This window comes from Leuresthes tenuis, unplaced genomic scaffold (genome assembly GCF_036924035.1).
Source record: "Leuresthes tenuis unplaced genomic scaffold, fLeuTen1.0.hap1 SCAF_15, whole genome shotgun sequence".
NCBI lineage: Eukaryota > Metazoa > Chordata > Actinopteri > Atheriniformes > Atherinopsidae > Leuresthes > Leuresthes tenuis.
This window is the reverse complement of record NW_027325369.1, coordinates 17,007,808-17,024,295: the sequence shown is the minus strand read 5'-3', so window position 1 is coordinate 17,024,295 and position 16,488 is coordinate 17,007,808. Positions and strand designations below refer to the sequence as shown.

The following is a 16,488-nucleotide window of genomic DNA, read 5'->3' as shown; positions in this document are numbered from 1 at the left end:
CTTCTGTTCTCCTTGTCAACAGCAACAGCAGCGAGAGCGCGAGCTGAGGAAACAGCACGAGAGGGACCAGAGGAGACGCTATGAGGAAATGGAGCAGCTCCGTAGAGAGGAGGAGAGGAGGCATGCAGAGCGAGAACAGGTTCTCACATTTTACAATATATTCTATTCAGTGTCATGTATGAACACATCGTGTTGGTACAGACACGTGTACCATGATGATGACTCAAATCTACAATTCTTCTTTACCCTCAACTTCTGTTTCTCTTTTCTGTTTTCTGAACCTTCAGTTTTAGACGCGTAGAACTCAATCATACATATGCGCTGCACTTTTTTTTTTTTTCCATTGTTGTCCCGTTTAAAGTCCCACTTGTCATTATTGTCTTTTTTAACTCTTCAGTTTGGCTTTTTCACAGTTAAATTCAAGCACTTTTCAGGCATTTTCTCACCGCCACTCAAAACAAGCATACAGAGACGGAGGAAGTATCAAGTTGTGCATTTAAAATTGTAAGAAATGCAGCTGTGTTGTCAACGGCAACATGTTGTTCAAGTATGGAAGTAAAAATACTTATTGTTATTATAGGTCATATTGTTTGATTGTTACTGATGCTTTCATTTTTATGAACTATTTAACTGTTGTACTACTGATTTTTATGGATTTACGTTAAGACTTCTCATTTGAAGTGAGATTAGTTTGGGTCTGTGGCTGGAAGCTTAAACAAACTTGATGTATAATGCAGTCCTCATTCTCATCAATTCCCTACTGCAGCTCACCCTTGACATAGAGCGAAACTTCCCGCCTGAAAAGCTGCCTGTCCGTGTTGCAGACTATAAGGGAAGCTGTTCGTTTGTCGTTTCCAAGCCACCGTTTATTATAATGTCACCCACCCACCACGTTGTTAACTCCTACTCAGTGTTCCGTCAGAAGCACACATCTAAGCAGACTGGCTAAGAATGAGGATCGAGTGGAGTCGGCCTTACTTTATACAAATGGAAAAAACCAGACTTCATTTATCTTAAAGGAAACTATTCGGTCAGGTAGCTTTTTATAAAACTATGTCACTTAAATGTCAAACACTTTCCACACTTTTAAAATGTCACATTCAAAAATCTCAAGCCTTTTCATGGATTTACGGCTCCCACATGAACTCTACGCTTTACGTGTCAAAAAGACATCCCCTGTTTGCTCCACTGTTACTGTGGGTGGATTGTTTACTCTTTTTAACAGCCAGTTAATTCCACAGATGACCCTATAACGTTGAAAAAGCTCAAAGGACTGCATTTCAAGAGCAGATTAGTTAGATCAATGTCAGAAAATGTTTCTAAATATAAATCATGCCATTCTTCTGGATCGATTTTCTTGTTTATCTTTTATAACAATTCAAGCTCTTGTCCTCTCAGTAGTACTCTGCTTCTTTCCTCTGTTGTTTTCTTGATTTGGGATGATATCCTCATACCACCTTTTTTCAGTTTTTCCTTTTTAACTTTGTCACAACTGTTTGAGGACTGTTTGGCCTCATACTTCCATCTTCTCTCCTCATTCACAGCTACCTCAGGAGATTATCCTCCACATTTACCCTTCTCTGTCTTTGTCTTTCTCACACTGTACGTTGTTTTTCCAAGGTTCCAATTTGTCTCTCTCAAATTGTTTCTCTCCACTTGTGTCGACATGCTGCTCAGGAATATATACGTAGGCAGCTGGAAGAGGAACAGAGGCAGTTAGAGATTCTCCAGCAGCAGCTACTGCAGGAACAGGCATTATTACTGGTAACCAAAATCCTACCACGTGTCATTACTGCTCCTCATTTGTGTCATGTGGTCCCTGTCCCCACTGCATGCACCCGAGGGACAGTTGAACAGAGGAAACGGACTGAGGGAATGAGCAGCCCCGGCTTGTTAGTTGATTTGAAGTAAAACATAAAGCTGATGCTAATGCCGCTGATGAATTTATTCCAATCACTGATTGCATGTATAGTGTTATTAAGTTGGCCGGATCTCAAAGGGCCCCCCCCATTGGGTGCAAATATGTTTTGGCATGCACATAGACAGAATACGACATTGTTGTAGAAGTTCTCAGAGCGCCCCAGTCTTGTCTGGTTGTGCTTTGTATGTACTCAGAATACTACACTGTGTCATATATTGGGGGGAGGCTAGATATAAGTTCCGAGTGATGAAGAGTATGCAAAGAAACCTTTTGAGATCCAGCCAGCATAAACTCGATGGGGCACAGCAGTGACCCCATATACCAAAATCCTGGCTTTTATTGTGACGCCTCTCTTAACTTCATAGCATTATCCTTCCAGCCTCCATCCCTCCCAATGTCAACATATTTCTTCCCTATGTGTGTTTATGATCTATATGTATCTGATTCCAGTTGTCTATATTTGTGTTTCTAGGACTGATTTTTGCATGTTTAACATATCAGACATTAGCAGCATGCTTGTGCCCCTTTCCCTCTATAGTATTTGCAAAACAAATGTGTGGGAAAACATGTGAGAGTTTCTTGAACTATTAAAGTTAAAAACTTAAAACTTATATGAACAAGTAGGAATTATTTACTCTTACTATCTAGATAGATGAAGATCAGTGTGTTGTTACTCCACACATCAGCAAAGACATAACTTTTCCACACACGTTCCCTTTCTCACCTTTTCTCTTATGCTCTCCTTTTGCCCCACTCTTATCCTGTCACTTTCCCTTCCTCCCATTCACCCACCACCGTTCTCTCTCCAGGAGTACAAGCGGAAGCAGATTGAGGAGCAACGGCAGGCAGAGCGTCTTCAGAGGCAACTCCACCAGGAGAGAGCCTACCTGGTGTCTCTCCAACAGCAGCAGCAGGAGGGAAGGCAAGCAGAGAAGAAACAGCTTTATCACTACAAGGATGTCATTAATCCTAATGACAAGCCTGCCTGGGCCAAAGAAGTAAGTTCCACCATGCATGACGGGTTATCCAAAGACGTGCATTCTCATTTGATGTGAGGAAAGTTGTGCAATAAATAAGAACAAGTCCTGAAATGTTTTAAAAGTCAACTTCAAGTGGCCTTTTCCAGTTGTGAATGATTATGAATTATTCAGCAGGTTCTATGAGAAGCGTCAGTCTTGTGAGGAAATCAAAAGAACGTTGGGAGTGGATTTGACACTAATGACTCTTACAGTGATTGTTATTGCCATTGTTGCCTTTATAAACACTCAGTGTGTGCTTGTTGTACTGCTCACACTCCTCTGACTCTGACTCCTAGGTCCAGAAGCAGCAGCATGCTCATGGTAACCCACCTCGCGCCAACCTTCAGCATCACAACTCATTCAACCAGCCAGCCTCAACCTCCAGCTCTCATGGCCAACCGAAAGCACAGTCCCCTATGCGAACCCCATCCCATGGTGCCAAGATCCTTACCCCCACCGTCCCCCAAATATGTATTTCATCAGAATCTGGGGAACCCCTAGATTCAAGGTTGAAGCAGGAGATAAGTCATCAAGTCAGAGAGTTAAGGAAGCAAGGTCAGAGGGGTTTTCATGACCCCAAAGGATCTAACAGGAGCTATGAAGATTGTTCTGGTAAAAGGAAAGTCAGTCGGTCTAACCCAGTTCCCAAGTCTTGTCCACCTGGGCAAAGTAATCAAATACAGAAACCTAGAGATAGGCCTCATTCTGCTTCAAGTCAGGCAGCCATCCGGAGGCTAACACCTCCTGACCAACAGATTAAGGCTCTTCAACCCCAGGCTCCAGGACAGGTCCAGATTCAAGAGTTCAGATCTGACTCTCCTGCCATTCCTGCAGTCAAACTGGTTGGTGCCCAACCTCGTCGCAGGTCGCTCTCACCCTGCTTTAGAAAAGATGTAGATATAGAAGATGAATATCTGAGAGGGTGGCACAAAGAGTTGAGGCAAACTGTCAGTATTGAGAACTTAAGGATGCCCTCAAACCAGGAACAATTTGACCAAACTGACCCCCTCTCCCAGTCCTTCCCTGCAGTTGTATTCCCCAGACATATAAAGTCCTACTCACCTTCCTCAAACAGTAGCTATGTTCTCACAGTACCCGATTACAGTCCTTCCTATTGCTCTCCTTCTGGTGTGAACAATGGAGTTAAGAGAGACATGCAGAATCCAGCCAGAGTTGGCTCATCTATGTTGAATCTTAGTCATTCTGCCCCTGCAGTTGCATTCGCACAGGAACGTGCTAATCTTAATATGATGCGTTTTCCCTCCTCTGAACACTTGACCTCTCCAAATTGTCTACATCTTTGGCTGAACGCCTCTCCACAAAACTCACCCGCATCTGGAAAATCACGGTCCAGCAGTAACACATCCTCACTGTCCCCTGACAGCCCCTGGCACAGCATGGCCAACAGACACTCTCCACCTTTTGATGCCACCCTCCTACCATCCTGTCAGAAAATCTTTCAAATCGTTGTGTCACCTGACTCTTCACCACATTGCTCCCCACGTGGCTCTCCCTTTGGATCCCAGACCCAGATCACTGTCAGATCTGTTGGAGCAGAGTAATAAACTCTTCTCCAAAGCTCATATATATAGAAACACACACACACACACACACACTTTTGCTTCTATATTTATTTATTGAAATAATCCACTCCCTGAGCATTAGTTTAAAACTGGTTGAAAACATAAGGAGGGTTTTGTGCCCTAGCCTCTTTTATGTCATCCACAAGAAAACTATTACCCATTAACTATTAGCTAAATGAACTGATACATCTTCATGTTTCAGGAATCCGCCCACTTTCAAACTCTAAAAGTGCTCATAAATGTAGAGGCACAAGAATATACTTTCACACACAGTGTACATTAAACAATGATATGTTTACAATAATCCTGATAATCTACCTACTCATGATACACATTTAGAAATGTTCTTTTTTTTTTCTAATGAAAATTCTCAACTGGGACTGAGATCCAGAGGTGAGGTGCCAACTTTTAGAAGTAGTCTAATATAACCCTGATTTGTAAATAGCTTAGTGAACTCCAAGCCTGCACCAGTTTCCCAGCTCCCTGTAACCTCTATCATGCAGTTCCCTACAATGCATCTTGACGGGCCTACTCCTATACATATTGGGTATGACGTCATCTGGGAAACCCGCCCATCCCAGATTCCCTTTAGGTCAGTCAAGTATTTAATCTTAATTCCGGTTTGGTAATGGGTGCTGGCCAAGTGGTGGAGGGATCCTTCTCTAAGACAGAATCCTAAGAAGATGCCCTTCTTTTTTCCTCTTTATCTAGATGCAGCATTGTCTACAATTAACGTCTTCCAAAACTCTGTTTTACCCTCTCGTGATAGAAAAAGCTTTTGGGTGGGTAACTATCAACAAACCTGAACACGTATGTCCTGAACACATATGTGAAATGAAGATTTGAGTAGCTCTACCCAAAGGTTTTTTCTTCTGCGAAGAGTGCACTAACAATGAAATCTCTCTGTTTCTTGTAGGTCAGTCATTGTTTATGCTAACCTTGACTGTGCACCGCTTTCACAGATCAAAATACTGCTGGATTATGAGCTCATATGGAATTACAGAGAGCCACCAAATGGGATAGATCTCACTGCATGCGTGTAGTCGTGAAAAAGAAAGTAAACCCCCTGTCAGTTCTTAGGTTTTATGGGTGTAAACATTATAAAGAGTCATTTGGTTCTTCCCAGGTCCTAAAATTAGAAATAAATACAACTTCACATCAAGGACACCTAACTGTGTCCTTATTTATTTAACAAAAACTCTCCAAAATACAAAAGCAGGATGTGAAAGAATATATCTTTACTGTCCATCATACTGGGAAGGCTTATAAAGCCATTTCCAAACGATTTGTAGTCCATCATTCCACAGTGAGAAAGATTACAAAAGGTTCACAAGTGGAAAATATTCAACAATACATTCAGTAAAACGATTATTAATCTCAAGGTGAGTGGAAACATGAAAGTTCATGGCTGTGCAGTGACAGTAGAAAAAAACGGACCAAGTGAAAACATGGCTTTTTTCATCTGAACAAACCACTAGACCACTAGAGAGATTTAGTCATAATGTTCATTATTATGTGTGGTGCAAACCAAACTTAGCCAAACAGCAGCACAAGTGCCTCATACCAACTGTCAAGCACAGTGGTGGAGGGCTGATGGTTTGGGCTTGTTTTGCAGCCACAGGACCTGGCACCTTGTAGTCATTGAGTCCTCCATGAACAAATAGCATAGCAAAATATTCTAGAGTCACATGCAAGGCCATATGTCCAACAGCTAATACTTGGATGAAATTGGGTCATCAACAGGACAATGATCCAAAACACGGCAAGAAATCCAAAACGGAATGGCTGAAAAAAATATATATACATATATCACAATTTTAAAACGTCCCGTTCAAAGTCCAGAGCTCAACCTGATTTAAATGTTTTGGTGGGACCTTAAGACAGCTGTGCATAAACAATTGCCTAAAAAAAAAGTGTGCACTGAAATTCTAAAACAAAATGAGAGACTGATAACCTCAAACAGAAAATGATTGATTCAGGTTTTTACTGCTGAAGGTGATCCTACAAACTATTGAACCATGGGGTTTACTTTGTTTTTCACATTCTCTATTACATCATGTGTTATTCATCTGAGGTTGCATTTACCTTTCTATGACCTGGTAAGGACTGGATTGATGCCCTGTTACATAAAACTTTGGAATTTAAACAGTTGACTTTCCTACTGAAGTGAGTCTATATTTATGTGGGTGGGACTGAAACCATGTCCTGCTGAGCCAAGTAGGTTAACCCACCAGTCTGTTGACTGTTGACAGTCTGTTTTCTTTTGTTAGAGCAGTAGAGTGTGATACTGGGTGTGTTCCTTGCAGCGTTCTCTTACTGCACAGCAGATAATCTTCTAATCAGATTACACTGCCAAGAGAAGCTCTCTGTTTTTCACACAGATGAAAGCACCCATGAAATGACACACACAAGAACTCCTACAGTTCTGTGGAAATGGATGCTGAAACTCTCACGAACTTGAGTAATGGAAAATGTTTCAAAATGTGTGCATGCGGCACTTGAAGAAACGAATCAATCAATCAATTATTCCTTTGATTGTGATGCATACTAAAGGAGATTAGGGATCATTTGTGTTCTTTTCCTGCAGCCATCAGACACTTTTACTTCTCAGCTGTATGTGGGACATAAAGACACTCAACCACAATTAGATGGGCAGGGCAGATGGTGTTGAACCCAAAACCACGCTGGTATCTGCGAAGTTGACACCCTAAACCTGTCAGTTTAGATAGTAAACATGTTTTGACGAGGGTTTTTTCATGAAGTTTGGATGTGATTGAACTTTGTTCAAATCAAGAGTCGGTTAAGACAAGTCATGACTAGAGTTATGAAAACAAGACTTTCATTGCTTCCTTCAGGTCATGTTATGTAATTAATAACTGAGAAATCTGACATGATGTGAAGAAAGACTCAGGAATTATTTTTGCAATTGTCATCACTTTTATTCCACTTTCTGGTTGTTGGCATACAGAACTGAGGGGATTTCAGATCGTCTCGTGGCTTGCGGAAACTGCATGGGGGGGCGACTGTGGGTACTTTTGTGGGTGAGGCATGGTGATTGGTTGTGCCGTGTGCCGTGCTGTGAGTGACAGTGGTATGTGACCTGTCTCAGGTGGAGGAGCGATCTAAGCTGAACAGACAGAGTTCCCCAGCGCTGCAGCACAAAGTGTCCAACCGCATCTCCGACCCCTCCCTCCCTCCCCGCTCAGAGTCCTTCAGCAGCGGAGGCATGCAGCCTGCCCGCACCCCACCCATCCACCGCTCCATCGAACCACAGGTGTGTGTGACTGGGTATGTGTGAGCAAAAGGAATGATGTGGATGTTTAGACTGTTTCTAAGAGACTTGAATACCCAAACAAATAAAGACGCACCTCTTGGCTCCTTGCTTGCTCCCATTCTTTCAAAGTTCAGACTTTCTTATCACTCTGTCTGTATTTGTGTCATTTTTGTCTCCCTCCCTCCTGTGTTATTGTTTATTTTCATTTTAATCTCTCATCCTACAAATCTCCATTTCCATTCAATTTACATTGAATGCCTATATTCTGGCGTTTATACCTTCTTTTTTTCCGTCTCAATCTTTTTTTTTTTTTTTTCTGTTCTCACGCACCTCTTAACTGCTGTTTTCTCTACGAACTGTATGGAACACATGGAACGCCTCTTATATCTGTCCACTTTCTCCCATCCTCTTCCCTCCTCCTCTGTCCTTTCCCTCCAGCAGATGGCTCACCTGGTTCCTGTGAAGACGCACTCCAGCTCCATGTCCGGCTCCCAGTCTCTGCAGGACCAGACGGGCTCGGCTATGAGCGACGGCGTTGGGGTGGCCTCACCAAGGCCCGAGATGCCCCGTCAGAACTCAGACCCCACCTCTGACACCCAGGGACCCCCACAGCGCATCACTGGCAGGGAGGAGCGAGATCGGGATAGGGACAAAGATCGAGACAGGACGGCTTGGTTGAGAGAAGAGGATATCCCACCAAAGGTTGATCATCACAATCAGATTTTAAAAGCAGACTCGCTGATGATTTATTTTACAAACATACTGTGTAGTTTGATTATAATTTTACCTTGTGGGACTTTTCTGGGCCTCGTGTTGTATCGTACCTTGATATCAAAGAGAACTGTCAACCCATCACACTGTTTATAGCTCCAGTCTGATCATATTTCCACTCTGGGAGGAGGGCATTTGATTTATTTATTTTATTTTACCAATCATTACAAGTCCCAATATCTGTCTGAGTTTGGCACTGACCTGTTACCTTGCCAACATACTGAACCAGTGTCTAAATCATTGCAAAGAAAAGGGCGTTGTCAAATAAGCAGGGCATATTCACGACCACTGAAGTATGAAATTAGCATATCACAGATATATATTACAACCCAAGCCTGCAATTGGATTCGTTTGCTCTGGACTGTGGGAAGATAAATTGACTCATTAGTGGTTTAGCTTTTGAAATCATGCTAAAATCACATTATCTTTTATTATGAAATTGTGTGGTGAGTCATTTTCACACCACGAACCGAATGCAGCAAAGTCTTCTTGACGTGGGACAACATTTTTTTTTTTTATCAGCTCCAATGAACCAGAATTCGTGTTATCTGAACAAAATACTTGAGCTAAGTAAGAGCTCATCTAATTTAAGGAGTAAAGTGGTTCGAAGGTCTAGAACCAGCCAAGTTGTGCATTAGTTGAATACTGACTGTTTTTATCTAAGATCCCACTGAATTTCCTACTTTGTTGAGCATCACGCTGATGGTTTAATGTTCTTATGGATTACCAGATTAAAAAAGAAGGTCAATTCCTCTCCAGTGGAAGCAGCTGAGTTGTAACAACTTGCCTCTACTTTTTTCTGCGTGTGTTGGTGAATGTCCAGGTCCCCCAGAGGACTACATCCATCTCTCCAGCCTTGGTCAGGAAGAATTCCCCTAATGGCGGTGTGGGTCTGGGCCCTCGTACAGGTTCTCAGCTCATACGGGCCAGGTAAAAAACCAAAGTACTAAACTAGTGTCCTTTCCCTTATCAAGATTAGTTCTCGGGTGTTATTACTTGGTGTGTCTCAAAAAGAAAGAGATACAAACATTTTATCTTTAACACTGTTGAGTGCTATTCATTGAAGTCCCACCATATTGTGCAGTCTCTATTTTTGGAACTATTTCCCTTTGATGTTGTAAAGTACTGTATACAACAAAGGAAGTGAAAATGTTTTCATCCTGTTTCAGTAATCCAGACCTGCGGCGCTCTGAGCTCTCTCTGGACGCCATGCTGCAAAGAACCTCCTCCAACTCATCATCCTCCTCCTCCCCTTCATCTCAGGGAGGCTCAGCCGAGAGGAGAGGTACAAACAGAAAAAGGAATCTCACTTAGAAACTCTTTAGCACACGAGCCTCACTCTTAACACTAATAGATGCATACACTCCTGAAATGGGAAACATCTATGTTTGCTTGCTTGTGTTCAGTTAAAAGCTGGTGTTTGTGCACGAGTTTGTGCAAATCCAGATAGAGATCCAAACTCACGTGGCCACCGAGACTTTCAGCAGGATATTGTCAGTTTCAGTTCTGCTCTGATCAACCTGTCAGATGTGCCCTGTTGCACTCAGCCTCCGGAGAGATATAGAAGAGGAAATGAGAGAGGGAGATAGGGGGATGTGTCAACCAACAGGCCAGAGGGATAGCTAAGATATGCATGGAAATATCTCTGACACATATGGCATAGAGGGGATGTTGAAGGGCAGATTAATTTTCCTAGATGTTTGGTGGGTGTTTTATTTTGTAATCATGTTGAAAGCAGATAACGACATTTTCTAACTGAGTGACTGATAGAATTGTTACAGGTTGAGGAAGTAGCTTTTAATTGTCATTTGTGAACTGATATCTGATTTTCATGTATTTTCTTTTTTTTTTATAGGCCAAACCAAGCAGGAAAGATCCCCTCCAGGACCCAATCAGGAGGTTAAACTCAAACAAGAGGAAGGTCGTGAATCAGCCAGACCCAGCAGACCTGCAGTGAGTTTTAACACAGACACACACAGATGGACTCCCTATCAAAGCGATCTCCTCTCTGGGAATCTTTAGCAGGCCTCCTCCTCTTTTTTTTTTCTCTACAATTCACCTACTCTCTCTTTCTTTCTCTGCCTCTCTATTTTCCTTCAATCCTTCAGAGCTATAAGAAAGCCATAGATGAGGTTAGTGACAATCGAGCCCCCTTTTTTTTTATCCTGGTTCTCCTTTGCCTCGATCCTCAGAGCCCCTCTTCTTCTCCTGGCATGGTGGAGTTTGTTTCTCTCACAAGAAGTTGATTATTTATTTATTTTTTCCCGTTCAACTCTGGAAAAACTAGGGTGCCGTGGCAATAGCAGTGCATGTGTGCTTTGACACACATGCCCGACAGAGTGCGCGTGTGCTTGAGCAAGTTCCATGCATGTTGTGTTTGCGTGCGTGTGGAAATGTGTGTGTGAGGTGAACAGCCAAGCACCTGAACAGTCTCATAGAATCTCTTTTCCTGTTTCTTTGTTGTCATGGTTACTGGTCAGGAGGAGCTGGTAAGCCCACCGTCGTGTGTGACGGTCCCTTTCCCCCCTGCCTGCATGATTTGGTCTGATCCATCGGCTGGGGGGTGATGGGGAGGAAAGGGAGGGGAGGGGAGGAACCATGGGCAAGTTGGCATGTGGATGACTGTTAAATAGGGTCAGAGTAATGCTACCCTGCAGTTGTATATCAGTCTTAAATTCTGTCTTTCTCTCTTCTTATGACTTAACATTTGCTTGTGAGTGAATAAAAGTGCTGATTGTCATCAATCCTTACGACAAAAACTCCTCTTCAAAGTCATAGTTGAAATCAATGCTCCCAATCAGCACTCTTATTCCATGTCAGTAATGTTTACAGGCTCAGATGTTAGTGTGTGAGGCAACACATTAGTTTGTCTCTTGTCTTGCTGCTGATGGCATTTCCTACTCTTTGATCCTCTTTGCTCTCCTTTTGCCTTTGTATGTGATTCGGTCTCTTTCCCCTCAGGTCTCAGGACTAATGATACAGAACTGATGAACTTAAAGACTTTTCCTCTCCCCTCCTCTATCCCTTCTGATAGGATTTAAGTGCACTGGCCAAGGAACTCAGAGAATTGAGGGTAGAGGAAGGTAGCAGACCTCCAGTCAAGGTGCAGTGATGTTTGTTCTAAAGTTAATGCCGAGTCTGATATATTTGCTTGAAACTGCAATAGCCACATTCAGACCACAGATACTTTGCGTAAAAGATTACCATAGCCACCGAAACTCAAATGTTTGAGACCATAAAGAGGAATTATTTGGTGAGGTAAGAAATCAAGTGTGAACATCAGATTTTATTTAACTGGAACTTCAGACATACAGTTTATGATATGAAAATGTCTGAGGGTGAGAACTCAACAAAGGAAAAAAGACATTTTCTTTGTAATATTTGAAGGAAGGGGAAAGATAAGGTGACATGAATTAATTTTAGGTCGAAATACCAGAACATAAAACATGTGGACGCTGCTCCAGTGAACTGCAGCAGAATCCCCATCTCACTACTTAATCTGAGGGGAATTTTTTAATTTGAGATATTTTATTTGCAAATTTTGATAAACGTTATTATGACATTATTTTAAGTAGGGCCTTAAACGGTCACCCTGTAGAGTGTCTCTTGGTCACATTCAGTCTTATTTTTCCGCTCCCTTTGCTGGCACATTATGATGTGTTTGTTGCATTCATGGAAGACGAGAACGTTGCAAGAAATATCTTGTTTTGAAAAACTGTTTATCTTTAAAGAGGGTCTCCTCTTTTTTTTTTTTTAAAAGTTGATTTTTGATTTTGCTTGTTGCTCTGATAAAGGTTACAGACTACTCGTCATCGAGTGAAGAGTCCGAGAGCAGCGATGAGGACGGGGAGACGGTGGGGCATGATGGGACTGTTGCCGTTAGTGACATCCCTCGCATCATGTGAGTTGTCTCCTCTGCTTGCATTTTTCCCTTTTTTTTCTTCTGTTTTTATGAAGTCTGACCTGTCACTTTTAATTTATTCGAAGACGTACATGTGTGTGGGATATGCATCCCGCCAGAAATGTGTCTGTATAGAATTTGTCAGTAAATGATCGAGTGTGTGTGCCGCAGGCCAGCGGTGCAGAGCAGTGGAGAGTCGTATGGAGGGCTGGAAGAGGACGCTCTGGGAGATGCCTATAATAGCTCCAAGGACGGGACTCTTGTGATGAGAGAGGTGATGAATGTGAACACACGTACACACTCAGACTCAAGCTTACACACACACAGGCTACACGAGTTCAGAAAGAAGAGTAAAAGGAGATAGAATGATGATTTGACTAGACTTTATCCCCTTCTTCATTGCTAATGTATCCTCTCTACTGTCAACTGTCCTCACTTGAGCTCCCTTGTTGTTGACATATATTGTACTCTTTTTCTCAGGCAGAGGAGAGGAGGAGAGGTGGTCACACTGAAAGTAATGGGTTTGGCAATCACAGTAACCATGGTAACCTCCCTGACCTGGTGCAACAGAGCAACTCTCCCACAGCCACACCCACCACAGCCCTGCAGGAGCTGAGCGACATGGCTGAGGTCAGACACGGCACGCACCGACACCTGATATTACGCGCTGATCCCTGGAAATAATGTGTGTTGCTGCTGCATGGAGGCTACTGCTGAACAATCACTGTTGTGTGTTGTTTGCAGTTTGGTGTGGGCGGGTCCAAATCATCATTCACTCCATTTGTTGATCCACGGGTCTATCAAACCTCTCCAAGTGAAAACGACGATGAGAACTCGGCAGCAGGTAACAGCGTGACGTAGGGTGCAAATAGGGTGTCACAGTTGTCTCTGTTCGAAACAAAAACATAGCTGCATTAGTGTTAGTTTTGAATCTGTAGTCATCCTAATGCTTTTTTTTTCAAAAATCTTTCTGTGCCACGTCAGCCATGTTTGCCAATGAGCTGCTGAGGCAGGAGCAGGCCCGACTAAACGAAGCCAGAAAGATCTCGGTGGTGAATGTCAACCCCACAAACATCAGACCCCACAGTGACACACCGGAGATCCGCAAATACAAGAAACGCTTCAACTCCGAGATTTTGTGTGCTGCGCTCTGGGGTAGGAAGGAACGCCGTTGATCCCCAACAATGCCCAAGTTGTTTCTCTGTCCCTCTGACTCTTAACCGCATGTGTGTGTTTAGGTGTGAACCTGCTGGTGGGGACAGAAAATGGTTTAATGCTGCTTGACCGAAGTGGACAGGGAAAAGTCTACAACCTCATTACCAGGCGGCGCTTCCTACAGATGGATGTGCTGGAGGGCCTCAATGTGCTAGTCACCATATCGGGTTGGTTTGACGTTCTTTGTTTATGCACTGTACATGATCATATCTGAAAACATGTCGCTGCTCATTCTAGTTAAAGAATGGAGAAGCACTCTTTCTTCAAAGAGAAGTCATAGCCATCAAAGTCCATCACAGTCACTGTTTATTGTGAAATACATTTTTAGTTTAAACGGGGATTTACCCCTTTTACTGCGGTAAACCATATTTCTTAATGTCTGTTTGTTTGACCTCTTTCAGGCAAAAAGAACAAGTTGCGTGTCTACTATTTGTCCTGGCTGAGGAACAGAATATTACATAACGACCCAGAAGTTGAGAAGAAGCAGGGCTGGATAACGGTCGGGGAGCTAGAGGGCTGTGTGCATTATAAAGTTGGTAAGAATCACAAAAGGATAAATGTACTAGTATAACAATGGTCTGTAAATTTGTTGACTGATAATGACAAAGCATTTTTTCTTTGCCACGTCATATCTTTGTAAAGCTGTATCAATGTCTCAGCTGGCATTTGGCATCTGTCATCTTGCTTTAGATTAAGTCCTGCAGGGGAAGTGCAGTAACACGATCCAAATGTGGAGACATGAAACGCAAAAATGCAGTTATTATGATATGATAATCTTCAGGTTGTTTAAGAGTCTGAAGACAACAAAGAGTGGCATTTTTCATTTGTTTTGTCTTTGTCGTGTTTCCAGTTAAATATGAGAGGATTAAGTTCCTGGTGATTGCACTAAAGAACTCTGTGGAAATCTATGCCTGGGCGCCCAAACCCTACCACAAGTTCATGGCCTTTAAGGTACAGAAGTAGAGACATGCACTTACTGTCAGCACCGTATTCCCAACTCTCAAATAAACGTGCACAGCATGAACGTTTAGTCTCTTTTTATACACATAACAAGATTTTCGTGAAATGACTGCAGTATCTCTGAGCTCCACGCTCTTGTCTTAACTCTCCCTCCCCTGTCTTGACTTTCAGTCATTCACTGAGTTGCAGCACCGTCCCCAGCTGGTTGACCTGACGGTGGAGGAAGGTCAGAGGTTAAAGGTCATCTATGGCTCCAGCGTGGGGTTCCATGTCATCGATGTGGACTCAGGCAATCCTTACGACATCTACATCCCCTCACATGTAAGCGCGTGGCTGTGTTTTTCGTGTCTTTTTTTCTTTTTTCCCTTGTTCCCTTTGAGTTCTTGTTCATTTGAATCCAAATCTGTATATGAAGCATTGAAGTCCATTTGTAATCTTTTCATTCCTTCACGGCCTGCTACATTATCAGATGCTATCAAGGTCACCTCGATTGCATGCAGTCTCATGTGGACTGGAATGTAGAAATGCCCCCTTTGACTGGTTTACTGCCGTGAAGAATTGACGTCGGCATTAATTTTGGCAAATTCAGTTTTCTTTATTTTTAGCTTTTTAAATGTGGTGCCTGGGGCTTGGACCACCCATGTTAAGAAAACAGAACACACACACAGAGACACTATGTTGAAGAGATCTAATTACGGAACATGAAGAACGAGGTTCCTCTGCCAGGTTTTCCATGGTAATAAAGTCCAAAGAGCATTATCACTAACAAATCAGCGAGTTGCTCTTGTACAATGCAGACAGACACAGTCAGTAAGTCTTATCATTCCATCACTCTTCAGTCATGAAGTTTGTGTTTGAGTGTCAGACTTTTTTCCTGGATTATTTTTTTTCCTGGTGATCCAACAGTTCAGTTATAGTCTTGATTTAGATCAATGTTTTACAGATGAATAGGATAAGAAAGCAGAAAGCAGGTGCGAACAGCTGTGTGTACCATGCATTCAACTCGATAATGTACAGAACAGCACTTTTCTATTACCGTGAATATTCAAGCGAGTAAAAGATTAACAGATTTCCAAAAGGTGTAAAGCAGAACATCTTTTCATTTTCCATCTGTAACATTTTTGCCCCATCTACCTTCCAGAAGAGTTCTTTGAGATTCTTTAGCAGTCTTGCATTCGCTGCTCTTTTGAAGTCCATCGAAAGATTTCTGATTACATATGGTAATGCCAAGTACTCATTCTGTGCCTCTTGAGGCTGTCTGTTGTGGGTTTTTTTTTTAAGGATCATTACCCTGATGTAGAGGCAACCTTCTCTTTGTCTTTATCTTATTTCACCCCCTTTGATGTTAGCTTTCAGAATTTTCTGCAATCTAAATTAATCTGATCTTCCATCTACCAGTGAAATGTTCCCCTGGTCAGAGCCAGCATCAATTATTTTTATTGATTTCAGGCTGCGAGGCAGCTTCTTTTAGGAGCCCATTGTTACTAATTGAGCCTCTTGACTTTTTAGGAAGCTTGTCAGGCAGTTCCCTACAATTATTTCGACTGTAATATTGCCCAAACAAGCTAATCGGGTCTGAGACATTTGTGACGGTTATCTGAGAGATAGAAAATGATGTGTTACCCAAGCCTTTGCCTTGTGTTCTTTTATTTATTTGATTTTTTCCCCCATTCTGAATGTAAAACTCTTCAAAACAAAGATATACACAAATCTCAACGCTCAACATGTTGTAAAGAACATTTCACCATTCACCTTTTGGAGATCAACAGATCTTTTACTTGCTTAACTATACAAAGAAACGAGCAAACCTTTGCAATGTATTATGAATTAATGCTCTTGATCAC

At 42.4% G+C, this 16,488-nt stretch overlaps 1 protein-coding gene across 14 annotated transcripts in view; it reads left to right on the top strand.

Annotated features, from left to right (window-relative positions):
• tnika (TRAF2 and NCK interacting kinase a) overlaps positions 1-16,488 on the top strand; it is a 60,237-nt gene that overhangs the window by 37,460 nt on the left and 6,289 nt on the right. For 3 of the 14 annotated variants that reach the window (XM_072364973.1, XM_072364979.1, XM_072364980.1), the window contains exons 13-32: positions 23-139; positions 1,678-1,764; positions 2,731-2,919; positions 3,237-3,782; positions 7,633-7,797; positions 8,236-8,499; positions 9,392-9,498; positions 9,738-9,853; positions 10,424-10,521; positions 10,677-10,700; positions 11,603-11,671; positions 12,363-12,469; positions 12,641-12,743; positions 12,950-13,099; positions 13,214-13,313; positions 13,454-13,624; positions 13,708-13,851; positions 14,086-14,220; positions 14,535-14,635; positions 14,816-14,965. In XM_072364973.1, coding sequence (XP_072221074.1) covers positions 23-139; positions 1,678-1,764; positions 2,731-2,919; positions 3,237-3,782; positions 7,633-7,797; positions 8,236-8,499; positions 9,392-9,498; positions 9,738-9,853; positions 10,424-10,521; positions 10,677-10,700; positions 11,603-11,671; positions 12,363-12,469; positions 12,641-12,743; positions 12,950-13,099; positions 13,214-13,313; positions 13,454-13,624; positions 13,708-13,851; positions 14,086-14,220; positions 14,535-14,635; positions 14,816-14,965 — 2,943 coding nt within the window. The remainder of the gene's footprint in view (positions 1-22; positions 140-1,677; positions 1,765-2,730; positions 2,920-3,236; positions 3,783-7,632; positions 7,798-8,235; positions 8,500-9,391; positions 9,499-9,737; positions 9,854-10,423; positions 10,522-10,676; positions 10,701-11,602; positions 11,672-12,362; positions 12,470-12,640; positions 12,744-12,949; positions 13,100-13,213; positions 13,314-13,453; positions 13,625-13,707; positions 13,852-14,085; positions 14,221-14,534; positions 14,636-14,815; positions 14,966-16,488) is intronic. The other 11 variants (XM_072364974.1, XM_072364977.1, XM_072364982.1 and 8 more) reach the window with 11 other exon arrangements.